We start from the raw sequence: 19,845 nt of genomic DNA, 5'->3' as shown, positions 1-19,845 counted from the left end.
TTAAGAATCAAATCAAATGCTAAATTTTATACTAATAATAAATATAATTCTAATTCTCAATACCTGACTAAAAATGTTTTCTGGTGGTAATAACGCACGCCGCACTTTAGAGGTACAACAGACCGAATTGAATGAAATTTGGTAAGGTGAGCATAATTGAACTTGAAGGATGGTGATGGTCTACTTTTTTATACCTAACACCATCAACCCATTAAACGCGATCGAAGCCGCGAGCGAAAACTAGTTATAAATAAAGCCCTGCTATGCTTTTATTGGGGATTTTTAGGAAAATTTAGGAAATTATTCTTATCAATAAAATAACAACTACAACATCAGTTATATGGCGTTGAGGATTTCTAATTAGATATGGTATAACTTATCTGTTGCAGCGAACTATGGAACTTGAAAAGATGTGGATATAGTCTAGTCACGGTATAGACAAAAAGGGCCAGAGACTGATACGAGAAGGAAGATTTTTGTATATGTTGTAGGGGAAACTGAGAAAAGTTTAATTAAAACTTTTCACTATATATCACGAGTAAAATGAAACTAAAAAAATGAAACTGTATTCATTATACATTTGAATTTCGAAATGTTTGTATATAACGACTAGACTATTATAAATTTCTATTTTTGCAAAGCGCAAAGAAATCCTTGTCGCACTAGACAAGTGTTGGATAAAACACGGTTGTTAAATATAAATGATTTTCCTATATGACTGACGTGTTATTCGCGATAACGTGAGAGGGTGAGAAGGGTGAGGGTGGAGTTATTTCGCTTGCTCCCTGTCACCCTTGGATAAATTATGACAGATGATATTACCGGACGATAATAACGGATTCTCTACAGTATTCGAGAGGTTGTATCAGGTCACTATTTTTATTGTGCATCCTTCGTTCATCATTTTAAAATTCGAATTACTATATATTGGTTCCAATATAAATGAAATGAAATTTTGAAATAATTTTTCTGGAATTTTCTAGAAATAACACTTCTGATAGTTCCATTAATATAATTGTAGGTGTTCATTTATCTATGATAGCTATATTATGTTTTCCTTTTATTCCAAAATTTTCCTTTAAAAAGTATATGTAAAGTTACAGTCTGTACTTATCCCACTGCTGGGCCAAGGCGTCCAATCCTTTGAGTAGAAAACTGAATAATATCTTTAGACGGATGAATGGACATACACATGTAGTAGAATTTAATTGAATTCATGTATATGTTTGTTTTCATAACTGTCGAGCAGATGAATTATAAAAAAATTAAGCACAAAAAAAAATTGTTGCGGTTTCTTTTCGCAATCATCGGTGAAGATGTACGCATTCGAACCACAAGGCCTACCAGCTCTTTAAGTTAAATTATTTTAGTTAATCCATAAGCATAGAAATCATTATACTCCAAACACCACTAAGAACTCGTTTTAAACTGGTGTTTGTATCGTTAATTACAATGGGATGAAATTATCACGAAGATATCTCATACTTGCAATAAGACAAATTTATTGTAGTATTTATTTCTACTAGTGTATCTACGACTTCACTTCACTTCTGCGATCTGGGTTGGTTAATGAATGTATTCAAGGTTAAAGACTTATTATAATTCTATAGTATATTATTACGAACTAAGTTGTATTCTCATATATTTTAATAGGTCTTGAAAATGTAATTTTATGTAATAAATCCCATTTCTAGGAATATAATTTATAAAAATTCTAACAGGGATAGAAATTGCAGCTTAATGTCCATTTTAAAGCAAGTCACGTTTCTAATAGATCTTGTTTTCATTTAAAGTAAATTATAATGAATGCCTTTGATATTACTTAATTTATATTTATCATGGCGCCAGCGATTTATTCAAATGCAAATATATATATATATATATATATATATATATATATATATATATATATATATATATATATATATATATATATATATATATATATATATTCTATTTTCAAAAATTTATTTCGAATGTGCCTTTAAATTTATGTTGTATATCATGGCTGAGTACACAAGAGGCCCGACCTAGTTACATGTATTCCTATATTTCTAAATGGAGCTGAAAGAAGCCTTTCACAAATATTATAGTACGTTTTGTCCTTACTAGGGAAATCGCCCGCGTGTAAGGATAAAGAGTAGGGTCTCGTGTAAAGTGCTCTACCCTTAATAGTGTGAACACAAAATTTTATGGTGGTCGATTCGGACCAAGATTGTCCTTTAAAATAGACCCCCAGTGATATTTCCATTTCTTTCTGGTCTCTAATCTCGTTCACAGTAGCCGCGGCTTAAATGTAATTTCGCTAAGATTTATGAGGTCTTTTTTTTCCTATTTCAAAGGTACACCGTCAAAAATTTATACTTCTTTCCTTTGTTTCTTCAACAGAAAATAAACGGGACCAAATTTCAATTTATTTCTGGTACCTTTTACACTTCTTAAGTTTTCCTTTTATGTAATCTGATTTTTTACCTTTTTAAGTCTTACGCTCAAAAAAAATCTTTGCGTATTATTTTTCTGGCAAATGCTAAAATTAGCTATTAAAATTCTGAACACCCATGATAGCTAAAGCCGGCAATGTTTTTTTTTTATTCATTGCTTAAAGTCTCGTTAGACAATAAAATACTGTCTCATTGGTTTAATTACTATATATAAGGAAAGAACCATGGGAGGTACTGGTTTCAAACCCAGCTAGCAATAACAGCTCGGCATCTGGACGTTTATGCATTCCCGTGCTTCGGAAAGCACTCAGAGCAGATAGTCTTGCTCCTAAACACTTCACAGTCGTATTGGATTTCCTTATTATAGGGTTATGTTTGCGTCTCTGTTTGCAAACACTTATACAAACAATTATGCACTATAATGTGTTCCGTAACTGGCTGGTTTCTAGAAATATGGCGCCGTCGTGCAATAATTACCATTTAAGCACAGAAAATTATGAAAATTTTAGTCTATATAGATATAAACTTATAGTATATAATTGATATTACTTCAGCCTGGCATCAATATTAACGATGTGAGGTATTAATTATAAAAAATATAAGTCGTAAAAAAAATCAAACGCAACGGTTTTCTAACAGATGGTTGATGTTGCAGTGGCGAGTCCGCCGGGTGGCGCGGGCGCACCACGCGAGGAGGTGCCCCGTCCGCCGCCCCCCGCCCCGCGCAACGGCTCACCCAGTAAGCACGGCTCTGTGAACGCAGTGGCTACTTGGTTTTATTAAATAATTAAAATAAAATCATCATTTCTGTAACACTACCTTATAACTTGCTTTCTCTCTTTTATAACTCAAACATTTCGAAAAATGGCTGATAGCAAATGAGGGTAGATTAAGAAACAACCTATTAGTGGATATTAAATTTTAAGCAAAGCGGTACTTTATAAAGAAGCGTTTAATTTGAAATTTAATGAAAATCACAGAAGCCACTACGTCCTTTCGTGCACTTTATAATATTATACTTCTTGCATTAAATATCTCATTTGATGCTTAATGACTGTTATAGCCTATCTTTTGATCAAACAATTTTTCGGACTTACAATTTTAAAAGGGGTAGCATCCACGCATTCGAAATTTAAAAAAAAACATTTGACACCCTTGCATTAATTATACAGACAGAGCGTGATTGTGTGTCGCTGTTGCAAAGTTTTGTGTTTATAAATGAACATGATGTTTTTTTTCAACTTCTGTATTTCTAGACCAAGAAACCAAGTTATGCGTCCAAGTGACTGCAACTACAGTTCGTTAAACTCTTGATTTCATTTGAAAACTTCCACATGTAATAAACAAAATAATAATTTTTGTTTATCCGAAAAATTGTTTCAAACTAAAAACATTTTAAAGCATGTCTGTAAATAATATCTTGTGATTTAAATGTGAGAATTCCTTATATTTTTGTAGTAGACGCTTTATATAATAACTAAAGTAATTTTTCTTTTTGAAGTTAATTGTCTCTTTCTCTTTGCCTAATTGTCTTTTAGGCTTTTTTATCCTTGTCTTAGTGATTAAGTGAAAATTTGTTTGTAGTTTTTTGTAACATTTCGAAATCCTTTGAATAATTATAATCGTAAATTCTATTCGATGTTAAATATTTATTTATGTATTATAGATTGTCGTCTTATATTTATTATGTAATTACAATTTGGAGCATGAATACTTATGTTGCATGTATGTCAGTATTTATGTAAATAGTTAATTGTTATTATTAACGTGTAAAGTTTGGTTTACTTATACTATTTATATTCATTTAGTTTGACCTTCTTATCGAGCGCTTAAATATTTGCTAAGTTAAAACCCAAAGCTCGTTAAAAACGATTATTCACGATAATTCATTCATATATATTTTTAACTAAGTTAATAGTGCCAATTTAATGGCACTTCTGATGGAAAAAGGGTAGATAAATTGAGTTTATTACGCTATTTAAACGTAGGTATTTCTTGAAGGGTCAAAGCCCACGCAGGCAGTTCTGAATTTTCACGTTGTGACTTGTGACAATGTGTTAACAAGCGAGAAATGGAGAAAGCCTGCCCTTTCCCTAACAACAAACATTTTTGATACAATTCATACAAAATTACTTTAATATTATTTCCTATTCGTGAAATAAATAAAAGTACTTATTTATTATTAGCGACATAATCCGTACGCATTTAGCACAATTACCAAGTGTTAATAAAACAATTTTAATGAACCTATAATATTCCAAACTAGATATAGGAACGAGCCTATCTCTATCCGATAGTCTACAAAAAACTCTTAGTTTTTAAGCCAATCTAAATAAAAAACGCTAATGCTTACCACATATAATCAATTATGTTTCTGAAATTTTACAAGTTCATTAACCCCATCCAAAACTAAATCACGATATTACGTAATATCGTGATTTAGTTTAATCACTCGTCTGAGTACAATCCACACGTCAGTTACGTGTGGATTGTACTCAGACGAGTGAACAAAACATACCAATATATAAATTAGAGATTGGAATATGTGAATAATGATTAAATACATTTACACAGTCACTTATTGTAAAGAATTAAATAAGTATAAAGCGATATGTACATCTCCCACTACTGGGCAAGTCTTTCTTGAAAGAGAAGTCCTTCTCTTAAAGAGAGCGTTTAGAGCTTATGTCACCACGCTGTTCCAAAGCGTGATTAAAATACATGTCGCAGAATTAACACGCCTCCTCACGATGGTCACCGTACAATTTGAACTTGTAAATACAATTTAAACACGTAAAATCTCTATTTTCTATCTGGTTTTCAATCAGCAAACTTAAGTAAATAAGCATCTTTTAGTCATGGGACCATCCCGATTCTTGTATACAACATATAATGTGCTACATACCACCGAATATCTATATAACCATATTTTTTTGGGTAAAGAAATAAATTTAATCTATATCTATATTTATAAATATAATCATATATTTGAAAGGAAGCTTGTATGTCTGTCTGTCTGTCGCCCTTTTACGACCAAACCTCTGAACGGAATTTGATGAAATTTTGTTATGAAGTAAACTTGAACTCCGAGAAAAGACATACGCTACTTTTTTTGCCTAACACGTGACAACCAACACCCTAAAACGCCAGAGAAGCCGCGGACAACTACTAGTATTCCATACGTAACACATATATATTTTATTAGGTATAGATTTAATGAAATATATATTAATTGAGAGTGAGGTAAGGGTAATTATGCTTGAAATAGTGCCAGCACGTCGCAAAGAGAAATGACAGGTTTAAAATCAACTGAAATTGAATAGAACCCTGGGGGGATCGTACATAATCAAGATTTAATCTAAGTCTGGATTAAATTTAAATTAAATTTTCAAAAACATGTCCCATGGTAACATAATATAATACAAACTTAAAATGAATAATTAAACCATATATTAAACGCCAATATCCCAATTTACTCATTAAATTATTTTTATTAAAATCCTTTATAAGAACTCCTCTTTCAAAAAGTTTAATAGAGTAACGCTTGTGAACCGGCCTCGTTGTTTAGTAGGAACCATTTGAATATTATATTTTGACCTTTATTAAAACTAAGCAATATTAACAGACAAGAATATTATTGATTTATTTTTTACATTTATGTATCATTTTATTTTACTTTCAATAGCTTATATTTTATCAATTACCTTCTTAACAATTCAGATATAAACGTTAAAAAGACTGTTTACGACATGTTTTTCTATTGGTCAGGCAGATATTTTTACAAAAGCAAAGTAAATGTAACTAGCAACACCCCTATGTTGCTAGTTACATTTCCATATAAATAAATATGGATACGCCTCATTTATGTAGGCAACTATTTTTATTTACGTATCCAACATGTTGTATTTTTTTCTGTGTGGTGTACAACAAAGTAAAGTACACGATGTAAAATTTAAAATCCTATGTAAAATTGTGACTCAGACAGCGCACCGGGGTATTACGCCGAACCCTCTCTACTAATTAAGCCATGCACGCCAGTCTGCAGTGGGGATTTTTTTTAATAATGCACTAATCGACGCGGTGTCATGGCGCAAGAACTAAGCGAATTATTTGACTCTTTTAATTTCGTATTCCTGACTGTATGAATATAAAAACTTATGATAAAAATACTAGTGCGTGGCAAGAAAAACTTCTTTTATTCAATAGACTTTTTTAAATTTCGAAACAGGTTTCGATTTTATTTAAATTTTACGATTTTATTTTAACGTTTTACATTTTTATACGATAATATACGGCCAGTATTTGTTATTCTTAGCTCATTAATTGCAATCAAGAATACTTTTTAGCTGGAGTTCTTCAAAATAAGACCATAACCGAACGTCTACGTGCAGCTATCGTTCCAAAAAACATCCCGAAAAAAATCGGCTTACGCTCTTCGGCTTTGAATGTCAAAATTAATCTCTCTCTTTCTCTTAAATTAATGATGAAATAATATTACAAATCATACAATCACGAGCTGTATGGATACATAGTGCTCATGACACAAATATATTTTAATGCATAACCAATGAATTTTCTAACGAACTAACTTTTCTAGAGAGAATCACAAAAATCCTACAAAAGGCAACCTCCATTACATAGAGAGAAAAAGTATATTTATTTGTATTTTATATGTATACGTCTTATTAAATATTTATTATGCATATATTTTTAATTATAATGAAAACATTTTCATCTTATTTGAAATGACGTTATTTACAATTTGACTTAGCTTAACGAGTACAAAATTATTGCACGTTTTACAGCATCGTAAACTTCACTTTGTAGCTCCACTCCAAGTAATGTTCTCAGTAAAAATTATATTGAAAATAAAGTTTTTTGTATAAAATATATTTCAGTAAATTAATTAAAATAAAATCGAATACATAGGAGTGAACATTAAATAATACATTTGATTAAACAGAAATAATGAAGTATTTTCTCGTTCCAGACCTTCAACGCAAATTAACCTTTGTATGTATATTATTTATATGCCGCTGATTTTACCCAATTTATTCCTTCGCCGATGAGCTATCTAAAAAACAACGAAGCAATGAATATTACTATAATCAAGACAAGAAGGTTTTAAAAAAAAGTACCAAGTCCCCATTGCAACGATTTACTACTATTCCAATGAAGTTTAAAGCTTGTGCTAAGTGAGGGGATGACAACAGCCAAGAGGTCATGAACTTGCGACTTTTTACATGCTAGGCGGTCTATAAATCATTACGCTATTGAAACTTCATTACTGCGGTTAGATCACGTGAAGCCTTACCCCTGAATACGGGCTCTTTTCCGCTCACAATATGATGTATATGTATGTTTCACATAATAATTTGTGATAATATATATAATTATATAGCTCCATTTGTCTCAGGGTGCTGAAAAACGATCCAAACTATCTCTTGAATAAGAAGTAAAGACATTTACGAGCTATATACCTACACAACAATGATTTCAAAACTATGTTTAGTAAATCAGTTTAACTAAAAGCATTCCTTTAATATAAATATTATAAGGCAAACACAATTAAAGAATACAAAAGGTGTAAAAACAAAATAGTCTGAAGTCATGGCATGAAAAGCGATTCCCATATTTACAATGCTAACCGGTTTCACGACTTGATGGGTTGACCTTGAAAATAAGTAAATGCCTTAGACAAAGGTAAACTGAAGTAGAAAGTAATACACGCCTTTTAAATTGTACAAATATAACCTTTGTGTTATTGGTTTTTAATTCTAAATAACTATTAATAATAATCCCTTGCGAGGGTCCCTCGCTTATAAACCTATTGAATACGACTTCCTCTCTGGAAAAGTTGAAACGAGAAATGTTTATTTCAGATGTAATATGTTCGCAACAGTTACAAACAACCGCTTTAAGTTAATGTAGTACTTAGTGATACACATATGTCATATTCATTTCTTAAATACAAAAAATAGTGTTAATTTAGTTGAATTCTCTTTTTAGATAATTGTATCCAAAGCTCGGTTCGGAATGCAGATTCTATTGAGAAGAAACCGGCTAAAAAGTTCACTTTATTCTCTACTTACATAGGCCTGAAAATTAAATTGTTCTTTAAATAACAGATCCTTTAAAAGTTTTTTTAGGACGTCGTAGCGGTTTGTCTGGGAGAGAAGTTTATTTAGAAATTAAAGTACCTCAGTAGATAAAATCCGAGAAACGTTTATGTTGTGTAATATCTTTGTAGTAAGATATGTATAATAAGTCTATTTATAAGATAATTTTGGAGTAGACCTTACCGTTTTCATGTATTACGTTCAAGACCGACTTCAATTAATGCCCAGAGAAAATAAATGATAAATATTGAGTCCATAAAAAATCATCGTGTATTTTTTTACCTCAGGAAATATATTGTTTTCAAATTAAAAGGAACCAAGCGGCAAGTATATATACTTTACCAAACAAAAATAAATATATAACTCGGTTTATAAATGAGAGAGTTCATATGTAACAAACATGAACAATCAACCAATTTGATAACCTTTTTCAAATAATAAAAAAATCTCTTAACACGTTCCCTGCGCCATCACTTTCAAAAAACTTTCAGCTAGTGCTTTGGAGACCTAAAAGATCTCCAAACTAACCTACCATTTGGTGCGTTTGAGACCTAATCGGTCTCCTAAAGATACAGTTATCAAAATAGTTTATATCTTCCAAAAAAACAATCAAATATATTTAGAAGTTTTGTGGGTGAAAGATAGCCTATTGCTTTATATTTTGCTAGGTTCGCACGCAGTTATGACATTTGAATAAACTACAAATACCAAAAAAAAATATGATATCGATTGTATCTCGTACCGCAACGGAAGATAGTTCAAAATGTGTAGTAAGTAGTGATGGGAATAAAATAATATCTCAGTTGTCGATTGAAAAAGTTTTGTTATAATACTTATGGAAAGTGTTTTTCATTAAAACATGGTAGGCACATTGATTGAGCACCTACTTGATGTACATAAAGCATTCAATGAGGCAGGAGAAGCTTTAGCATTTTTTAGTTGGATGTTTTAGTTGGATGTTTCTGTTAGCATTTGTGTGCACGAGCTAGGAGTAGATAAACCACTATGGTTAGGAGAAACAGTACCACAAAATCTACGAGTAGGTGTCATAGGATCAGTAGGTATAGTGTAGTATTAGTCATCAATAATGTGGTATTATTGTTACTACTTTTTGGACTGGATATCGTATTCTGAAGCACACTAAATCGTTTTCCAGTACATGGGCTGATATATACATATATTATTTTCATTTCTTAGCTGCGTGTGCTCCAACGTAGAGAGGTTCATCATTTTCTTTTTAGGGGTTTCAAATATTTCATAATCAGAATCACTGTCATTATTAGCCAATGGAGGGCAAATTTGAAAATTTTCCAAAATTTTTATTTTACTGGACGATGCAGCAGTATAATCCGGCGTTGATTTTTTGTTGTAAATTTCACCAAAATTAATAGATTTTTTTACACTTTTTTCTCTTAAAAGCACTCATTGTATAACAAAAATTATAATCAACACGTAGGTATATACGCGAGTGTTATTTGGCAAACGTGCGCGCGACAACACTAAAACGAGTCACGCAGCGCCCGCGCCGCCCACCTTCACTCTCTTGCGTCTACGAGGCGTACGATTCCACGAGTACCGACATATCTCCTAACGCAAAGAATGAAAATAATTACAATACTGTGCGTTAGGGACCTAATCCATCTCTAATTTTTATTTAATGTCCTTGAATTCATCTTTAAGTAGGAAGTAAATATGTATATTTGTCCTACTCATACCTAAAGAACTTTACATGTTAGATCCTCCCGCAAGGAATGAAACAACACGATTATGTTCAACGCACAATACAAAAGTCCTGCAAGAGATCTGATAGATCTCGTAATGCAACGAACGTGTTAAATATCACTAATTCCCTAAGAATGACCTAACGTCCTAACTTCGGCGAACCAATTTCAAATTCATCCTTCAACCATATATAAAGAAAATAAAGAAACTTAATTTGCTGTATACGTATTATTTATTCAATATTGAGTCGTCTTTTCCCGCGTACCATTCTATACTGACCCTTAGGGATTTGACCAAGAGAAATGAGTGACCAGAAAGGTCTAATCTAATATAAAGTCAGAGAAAAATAGGACAGAAGTTGGCTTATGGTAAAACGGATTACGTATTTTTAATGAAACTAGCAATATACTCAACTTTGCTTAGTTTTTGTTAATGAATTTATTCATAAAATTAAAAGTGATGATTTTTTTACGAACTTAGTTTATGATGAAGCAGCTGCCCGCTGTCTTTCTGTCGATGCTTAGGTGTTCAAAATTACGCAACGGATTTTGACGCTGTTTTTTTTAATAGAGAATTTAAGAAGAAACTTTATATGTATAATATGCATAGTATAGTAGAGAATACTAATAATTTTAGAGGTTTCTGATATTATGTCGTAGATAATCACATATTTTTAAGTTTCTATTGAATGCTCTAACTATGCATCAAATAATCTAGTATAGCAATGTACATATTTAAAAGATCTACCAAAAAATCCGTGATGCTATATATCCATTTCTTAAGGATAACACATAGCCATTATCCACTTATAATTCCTTTCATTTCACGATAAATAATGTCTTATATACAAAACGATTTATATACAGCATTAATTCTGGTCCAATTAAGTAATGGATTAATATGGACCTTTCAGCGTGCAATTTAAATGAATGTTTTCGAAGTTAATACAAATTTTAAATGCCGGAAAAAGTTGTTTATATTATATAATTACACAAAACTGTGAACGTTGTATATAAAGAGATTCTGTATTACATTTAGTAGAGTCATTGCATCCGCGCAAAGCCGGGGCAGTAAGCTAGCTAAATTTAAAGACATTTTTTCCTGTTTTTTATGTACTTGACTTTGTATAACTCCGTCTGGGTAGGTTAGACCTTAACGCTCAACAGCAATAATTAGTATTGTCTTTCCAGTTTAATGGGTAAGTGAGCCAGTGCAACTACAGGCACAATACATAATTACTTAGTTTCCAGTTTTAGTGGTGAGATCAAGAAACAATTAAAATTTCTTACGGCACCCATTTGCATGTCCGCTTACCTTTTTTAAAAAAGTGTAAATTTAAAACTTTTTTAAATAAAAATTATGCTTTTTTTTATTATTCCTTTTTAATATTACTATCAAAATAATTTAATGAAACGAAAAATTATTAAATTTAAAATTGATGATTTATTAATCGAAGATAATTTTAGAATTTCGAACGTTATGTTATTTAATTATTATACCAAAAATAAATAAAAAAAAAGCAGCGCCCTAGTAACCGTAGCAACAAACACTCAGAATGCTGCGATAGGGTGTGTGCTCAACACTTATAAAAACAATTTTATTTGTCGCTGCTCCGAACATCGAATATTACACCCTTGAGCGCTACGCTTTAATACTCGACTTGTAAAACGGAAACGTATTGACTTTCTCTAAAATAAATAAAGGTAAGAGGTGACTTAATTAAAATGATTTATGAATTTATAGTTCAATATATAATCTCTATTATATTATTATGGAAATAATAATTTAATTATCTCAATTAGGTATTAAGCCACAAATCGAATTATTAATAAGTCCTTACAATAACAATATGCTTTTTCATTTTTCATTCCAACAATTTTCATTGCCTTGCAGCATCACAAACTAAATCAATTACAAATTAATAAAAAAAAGTTTGGAACTATACGTCATTCCTTTAAACATTAAATATGTTTAAAAAAAAGAAAACTAACATCTTCAAAGCGTAATGGTAACACACACATGTACATGAATATACAATCACACACATGCATACGTCGTTTATACAGTACGTCGTTATTCCACAGCCGTGGATCTCACATCACGGTAATACGCGGAATAATATTATATTAAACAACACAACCTTCGGTTTTAATCAGCTTTAAAGAGAATTGGAGCTTATTCAGCCGCGATGTTTCAGTACGAGTTGTTTGATATACCTGTGGCTGAATGATATCCGATACGTACAGATTTACTCAGGATGTGATGAATACGAAATGAATAATAATAAAAACATTTAAAAAAAACAGTTCGGTGTTCTTTTTCTAAAATTGGTATAAATCGACGATGTTCGATTATAATCATCATCAACAGTTAAGTTCACCTTTTCTAATCACTGGGCCATCTCGCATGTTCGGTCAAGACCCATTTATTGTATACTCTGGAGTCTGGATCATCTCGGTTTTTAGTCAAATATTGAAAAATATTGTTTCATTCTTTGGTACATTTTAACAATTAACTTGTCCTAGTTTTAGTGCAGAAAATACAAATAAAATAAGGAAACGTTTATTATGAGCAACGTTTCCTGCGCAGTGGTAGGGCTTTGTGCAAACCAGTGTAATTACAAACACAAGGCACATAATATCTTAGTTCCCAAGGCGCATTGGCGATGAAAAGGATGGCTAGTATTTGTTATTGTAACAACAAACCTTCAGGTAATTTGCCCGACCTCAAACCTATACAAAGTTAAAAATATCATTGACTCTGTGCACTATAATTGATCATCTATTATTTTTAACTAGCGGGCCGTCCCGGCTTCGCACGGGTAGACATTAGTTTTTTTTATATATATTTTTTTGTTGCTATGAATCCCTTCTGTCTATTAGTGATAACTGCATTAAAACCCGTTCAATAGTTTCAAAATGTATTGCGAATATACAGACAGATGCGACTTTGTTTTAAAATATGTAGTAATAACTTGACGTAAAAATTTAATAAAACGAATTTCTTAATAAAAAAATGTTTAGTTATATCGAAATATTTGTTTTTGTTGTTTTTCTGTGGCTCTGAATATAATAAAATGGCGTTCGTAGTTTGCTTTCCACCGACGCGAATGTTTATAACGATGAGAAGCTTCATGTTAACCCTGTGACCCGTTTAAATCGCAAACAATGAAATACACGTTTACTTCTTTTTAATAAATCAATTTGAATTTTATTTTGGAAATCACAACAAATAAAAATACGTATACCGTTTATAAATATTGAGAGAAAAATACGAAAATTCCGTTTACATTTAAATCTCTTGTTTTCGAAATACAAAAATCATAAAGCTTTATTTCCTTGGTTAGTAAAGTTTAAATATATTTTTTAAAATAAAAAAATTCGTTACAAGGTTAAGTTTGAGACCAAGAACAGTTTTTAATGTTTTTTATAATCTTAGGTACAAAAATTGAACGAATTTCGGTCGCCGCTGAATTCATTCCGAATAAGTGTAGCTCATGAGATATTATGAGCAAGTGTAGATACAAGCTCAGCTGCACTATCCATTCTTCATATCGATGGGATAGCCTGATGTTCTGAATCAGGAAAGTGTGCTTTACCCAAAATTTACTACCAATTCATAATTTCTTGTCAAACAAATTCTTGATACATTTTTATCAGTCCAACTTGATTTATTACTTATGGAATCTCATTCTTATAAGCTTTACTATTAAATCAATAGTAAAAAGAGTTTAAAAAGAGCAACTACTGGGTTTCTTGTCGGCTCTTCTCGGTAGAATCTACTTTCTGAACCGGTGGTAGCTTCACTTAATTATAAAATGACGATTCAAAAGTGCTTGTAAAAGCCACTTGAATAAAGTTTATTTTTGATTTTTATTTGAAATTATACTTATTATATATTATAAGTAAAACAAGCGATTTAGTATGCAATGCAGTAATTATTTATTCTAATACTAAATAAGAAATTTGTTTTATTGCTCTTTCGCCAGTTCTACTTACAAAATGTCATTTCATGTTGCCATTTAGTTGTTATCCTATTCTACTAAACCAAGTTTCAGTTTAATCCGTCAAGCCAGCTAAACGACAAATTCTTAGGAAATACTGACGCTACAACGATCACGATTCAATTATGCCAATGCATGTATAGTCAGAGTAGGAAAACCTTCGTCAGTTTTCAAATTTATTCCCATATCAAGTCTAAAACTCTTACTACCTTTTGAATCTAAACATCAAATCATTGCGACGCAATATGTCATTCTCAATCGGTAAAGCAGATTATCACTCATAACACACACACACCGAGCACACGAAAATATGTAGAACTTAAGGTGACGAATCTTTTCTTACCACGGACTGTACTAGACACATAGTAGTTGCGAAATTTCCTGTTTAACAAATGTAAAAGTTTCTTACTCAATCACGCAAAAACACCTTTACGAATTTGGCGAGCCTTTTTTCCATGCAGTGAAGACCTTTAGGAAAATTATAGGCCCCTTTGGGAAGAAACTGGGTTATGTGGGATTCGGACCCGTTAAAACTCGAAAAAATAACAATGTGTTGACCCTTTTCGGCACTGATCGTAGAGGATGTGGGATTTCTTATAGCTTCACTTAACACGTATCCTAACATCTGATCTAAGGTTCTTTCACACGTGGATGAAATCGCATGCGTAAACTAGTTGCTAATATTTCTAAGTAGTAGTAAAGATACATTTTATTTAACATTGTAATGTTATCTATGGTTAGCAGAACAGAATTTAATACCGTTAATACGTTGTAGTGCCGGGTAGACACGTGTCAATGGCAGATATCGCCTATTCCTACGAAATTCAACGGGAATTCGATAAAATCCGTATATTTGTTTTTGTAAATTTTCACTGAAATCAACAACTAGAAATGAAATTTGCGTTCAGTCATATATCAAGTTGATTATTTACATTTTAAGTATACATTATTTTTTTTATAATTAGAGCCATTCTCTTGAATTATATACTGTATTTTAGTACTTTATTCTGCCCTATGTTTTGTTATAAAACATGTTTATACGATACAATTGTATATTATTGGTAGCCTTTTGTTAAAGATCTGGTGATCTTTAACAAAAGGCTACTAATAAATCCTCATTCCTCGAATTTAAGTACAACTATACTCATTTAGTGGAGTTCACTTGAGTCTCCTGCTTGACTTAATTTGTGTTTATAATACGTCTTGTGCTTGTTATTGTTGTGATGTAATTTAATTATAAGAAAACCTGTGCTAGCGTGGGGCAATACGTTCTGAAATATTCTTTTTGTAAAAAGAAGTTTTTGACCAGTTATGATATGCCACTTTCAAAAATTTCAAAATAAGAACACAAATATCATTTAGCTGACAGACTTTATATAAACAAAGACGGATAACACAAAACCTTCAAAAATATAAAAATAAAAATCAACGAATAAAATCCTTAAGCGCATGCAACGTAAAAGGAATAAGAAGTGTTCGAAAAGTGTGAATAGTATTGAAAAAACTAAAAGCTCTCAATATTCACGATGCCGAAGTGCTGTCGGAGCTAGAAATTGACTGAAAGTTTAATTGAGCCACTCGCTTTGTGAGATTTCTCGTCGGAAAACTTATCTCGTTTAGTGTAAAATTCAATGTCAGGTAGCCGGTTCCGTGACGGTGGAACATCAGCTCACTACGGTATAATAAGTCTGCATGAAATGTTTAAATATACGAATAAAGTCGGCATTAGTTTTACGTACATATGTTTCAACAATTCTCGTCATATTTCAGAGAATTTACACGAAGCCCTTATTTTTTTTATGGTATAGGTTGGCGGACGAGTATATGGGCCACCTGATGGTAAGTGGTCACCATCACCCATAGACACTGATGCTGTAAGAATTAAAAAAAACTATTCCTTACATCGTCAATGTGCCACCAACCTTGGGAACTAAGATGTTATGTCCCTCGTGCTTGTAGTTACACTGGCTCACTCACTCTTCAAATGGAACACAACAATACTGAGAACTGTTATTTGGCGGTAGAATAGATGAGTGGGTGGTACCTACCCAGACGGGCTTGCACAAAGCCCTACCACCAAGTATTATTTGTATCCTTAGTATTATTTATATCCTTAACCCTTTCTCATGAATGTTTTTGTCCATAGTTAAAAGCCGTATGGATATGAAGTGATGAAATGTCCCTAGTCTTTGTATTGCATTTTGGCATTTTCGTAATGTTTATTTTACTAGAAGAATAATTTGACAGTCTTTCATAACCGGCTTGTCTGTCAGAATAGTTTTACTGATGGGTTGGTTTTCCGCAATTTTACGGATTTTGGCCTTATGTCTGAGATAAGCCGTTACTATGATAGCGTAAGTGACTTGCTTATGAGGCTCTGACCCTGATTTCCTAAATTCTAACCTCATTTTTCGCCCACAAATTATCTCCTAAACAGGTCCCTACTCTTTGTTGAAAATGTCCACTGTGACCTAAGCTGATCAAGAGTATATCATTATTTTCTGCCAAAACCAACCCAACACATTATAATGAATTAAATTTATTGTTCTGTTACTAACACTACAAAGGAACCTTTAAATCAGATCCTAAAATGTCCCAAAAGTCCATAATCAATCTTTGTTTGACCCCACATTAACCTATTAATATCATAACGTGCAACCACTATCCTATTTAAACCAATAAATTGTCGTTGATAAAATGTTTGCCGAACCTAATAACTAAATTACACGTGACATTAACCACAATGGAAAAAATAAACAGTGCACAATATATTCAAGTAGAAAATTTTACGTGAAATTCAAATATGCTAAAAAATCACATACTGTAATGTGTATATATTGCTCTGACATTTAATAGGATTGCACGGAATATTCGTAAGCTCAAAGTATTATTCGTTGACTAATTAAAGCGGCTGACAGCGCTTACGGTAACATTTCCAATCGCTGTCCGTAAAATTTTTTGCTTCATCTGTAGGGATCAATATTTATAATCTTTGTATTTGTTTTTTTTTTTGTATTATAAGTAAAGATTATTATAGTTGTAAATCGACATCAATAATAAAAAATCTACTTTTTTTTAAACCTAGCAGTCATAAATTTAAAAAACAGACAAAAATAAAGAATATTTAGTGACTCTCTTATTGAACACGAATTATGAAAACGAACGAACAACGAAATCATAAATAATCTATAATAAAATTATTAATAATTCGTGTGTACTATAATTTTTAGTTATTTGTTTTACCTTTAAATCCTGCTTTGTTATTTCATTTACGTTAAAACGTAATAAATAAGAAATAGTACGTGATGTGTTTGTTAAAATTAATCTTTTGATATAACACAAAGTTTTTCTTTATTTGTAAATTAATTATTATATATGATGTCTTCACATAACGCGATATTGCTTACAATTAACTTTAAACACATTAACTGTACATTAACAAATATAAATTTGTTGTCACAAAGATTTACAAATCTGACTTTGCTTAGTTAAATCGGGTACATTAATAATACTATTTTTTGTCTACTATTTCTCGTACACATTACCTACTGAAAGTTGTATAAGTTGCTTAAGCAAAGGTCATTCACCTCTGCCTGACATTATTATAAGCGAACTAATATTCTAATCATTTACAAAATCCTTACGACATACCATCGGGTCAATTAGACCCTGACCCATTGGGTTAAAAAACAATGAGACGGTAGCTGATCGCTACCGTTAAGGACAGGCCCGGGCAACTAGGCCTCGAGGCCCGTACCCAGTTTGACCTAGGCCAAGCAAAATGTACCCTACAAATTCTCAAATGACTTTAACAATAACATTATTTTCAACTATCCAGATTTTCATTGAAGGTAAACCTATTTCAATTTAGTATATTTTTACCAAACACAGAATGAATATTATATTTAGACGCATTTTGTTTTTTAAAATGCGTACCTGATGTTTATTACCTTATTAATAATGCATGGCATGCTACCTGTGTGTTACAGTTAATAAATTATTACTGCAAAATTTATTTTTGCATGAAAATAAAGCCAGTGTTTCGCTTGAAACGAGTTTACATTTTACAAGCGAAATAAAAATATGAAAACGAATAATGGCGTTCAACGTCTACCGTGAAATAAGTTGGGAAGGGGAAACTGTTCAGACACAGTCAACTATTTTAATTAACGATAACGCTTGTATTCGATATGGAATTAAAGAATCCATTTCGATGTTCTGTCCGAATAAAAACACTCGTGTTGATTGCTCTTTGAATTCTTAACTAAACGTAAACACGTATCAATGTGTATACGTACAGCATATATCCATGTTGTATTTAAATCCTCCGTGATGTTTCCTGAAACAGCCTGTAAATTTCCCACTGCTGGGCCAAGGACTCCTCTACATTTGAATTAAAGTTTTGGAATTTATTCCACCATGCTGCTCCAATACGGTTTGGTAGAGGTAGGGGCATGTGAGAAAATTTCGTTGTAATTAGTGAGCTTGAAATGAATTATAATCACAAATAAGTAAATGAAAATTCAGCAGTGCTTGCCTGGGTTTGAACTCACAATCATTGGTTAAGATGCAAGCTTTCTAACTACTGGGCTATCTTGGCTCTTGATGTTTATTAATTTCAAATTAAACCTATTTCGGAGTAATTTTTTAGTTTTAAATAAAATATATAAAATGAGAAGAACCATACGGATTTATTTAAGTGATACTAATTTAAATATGTAAAAGTGTGACTATACTTGTATGTGTGTGTTTAATACTTTATTATATTTTGTTCACAGAACAAGGCGCCCTCACGATAGTCCGTCGTTCGTCGAGCCGCGGTAAGACGGAGAGCTCTCCGCCGACCGACGAACAGCTAGACCAACTCGATCTAGATACAGAGCACTTGCCCGCTGTCGACACGCCCGATGCATGTGACAAAGCCGCACTTAGGTAATTGATTATTCATTTTACACAAACACACGTAACTTTAACGTACAGAGTAAGAAAACCTTCGTCAGTTTGCGAATTCATTCCTTTATCTCGTCTTATACTCTTAGTACCTTTTAAATCTAAACATCAAATCATTGCGATATGTCATTCTCGATCGGTAAAGCAGATTATCGCTCATACTGAGCACACGAAAATAGATCTTAAGGTGACGAACCTTTTCTTACCCCGACTGTACAATCTCTCTTATATACAAATGTACTCGGAATATATCTTCACCAAATTTATATTAATCGAGTATTTACTTGATACAAATACAATAAGTACATTTATATCTTTGGTCTTAGGATGAATTATTTACCAAAATATAATAATAATAAATTTACTTTACATGATGGTAGGACTTTGTGTCCGTCTGTATAGGTACCATCCATTCATCATATATTTTACCGCCCTATACTAGTACTGTACCGGTTTGAAAAGTGAGTGAGCCAATGTACAAGTGCAGGGGACATAAAATGTTGTTTGCCAATATGGATGGCGGTTTGGAAATGTAAGAAATGGTTACTTTTAGTGCCATCGTCTATTGGCAGTGATGACTACTTACCATCAAGTGGCCCATTTGCTCGTC

At 32.0% G+C, this 19,845-nt stretch overlaps 1 protein-coding gene across 1 annotated transcript in view; it reads left to right on the top strand.

Moving 5' to 3' along the window:
• The window catches only part of LOC124531087 (calcium/calmodulin-dependent 3',5'-cyclic nucleotide phosphodiesterase 1), a 288,992-nt gene that overhangs the window by 224,986 nt on the left and 44,161 nt on the right, over nt 1-19,845 (top strand). The window contains exon 3 of the mRNA XM_047105541.1: nt 19,064-19,217. Within this exon, the coding sequence (XP_046961497.1) occupies nt 19,064-19,217 (154 nt within the window). The remainder of the gene's footprint in view (nt 1-19,063; nt 19,218-19,845) is intronic.

The sequence above is a fragment of the Vanessa cardui genome, chromosome 7 (assembly GCF_905220365.1).
Source record: "Vanessa cardui chromosome 7, ilVanCard2.1, whole genome shotgun sequence".
In the NCBI taxonomy this organism is placed as follows: domain Eukaryota; kingdom Metazoa; phylum Arthropoda; class Insecta; order Lepidoptera; family Nymphalidae; genus Vanessa; species Vanessa cardui.
The sequence above is the reverse complement of the archived record's forward strand: the minus strand, read 5'-3'. Positions and strand labels throughout refer to the sequence as shown.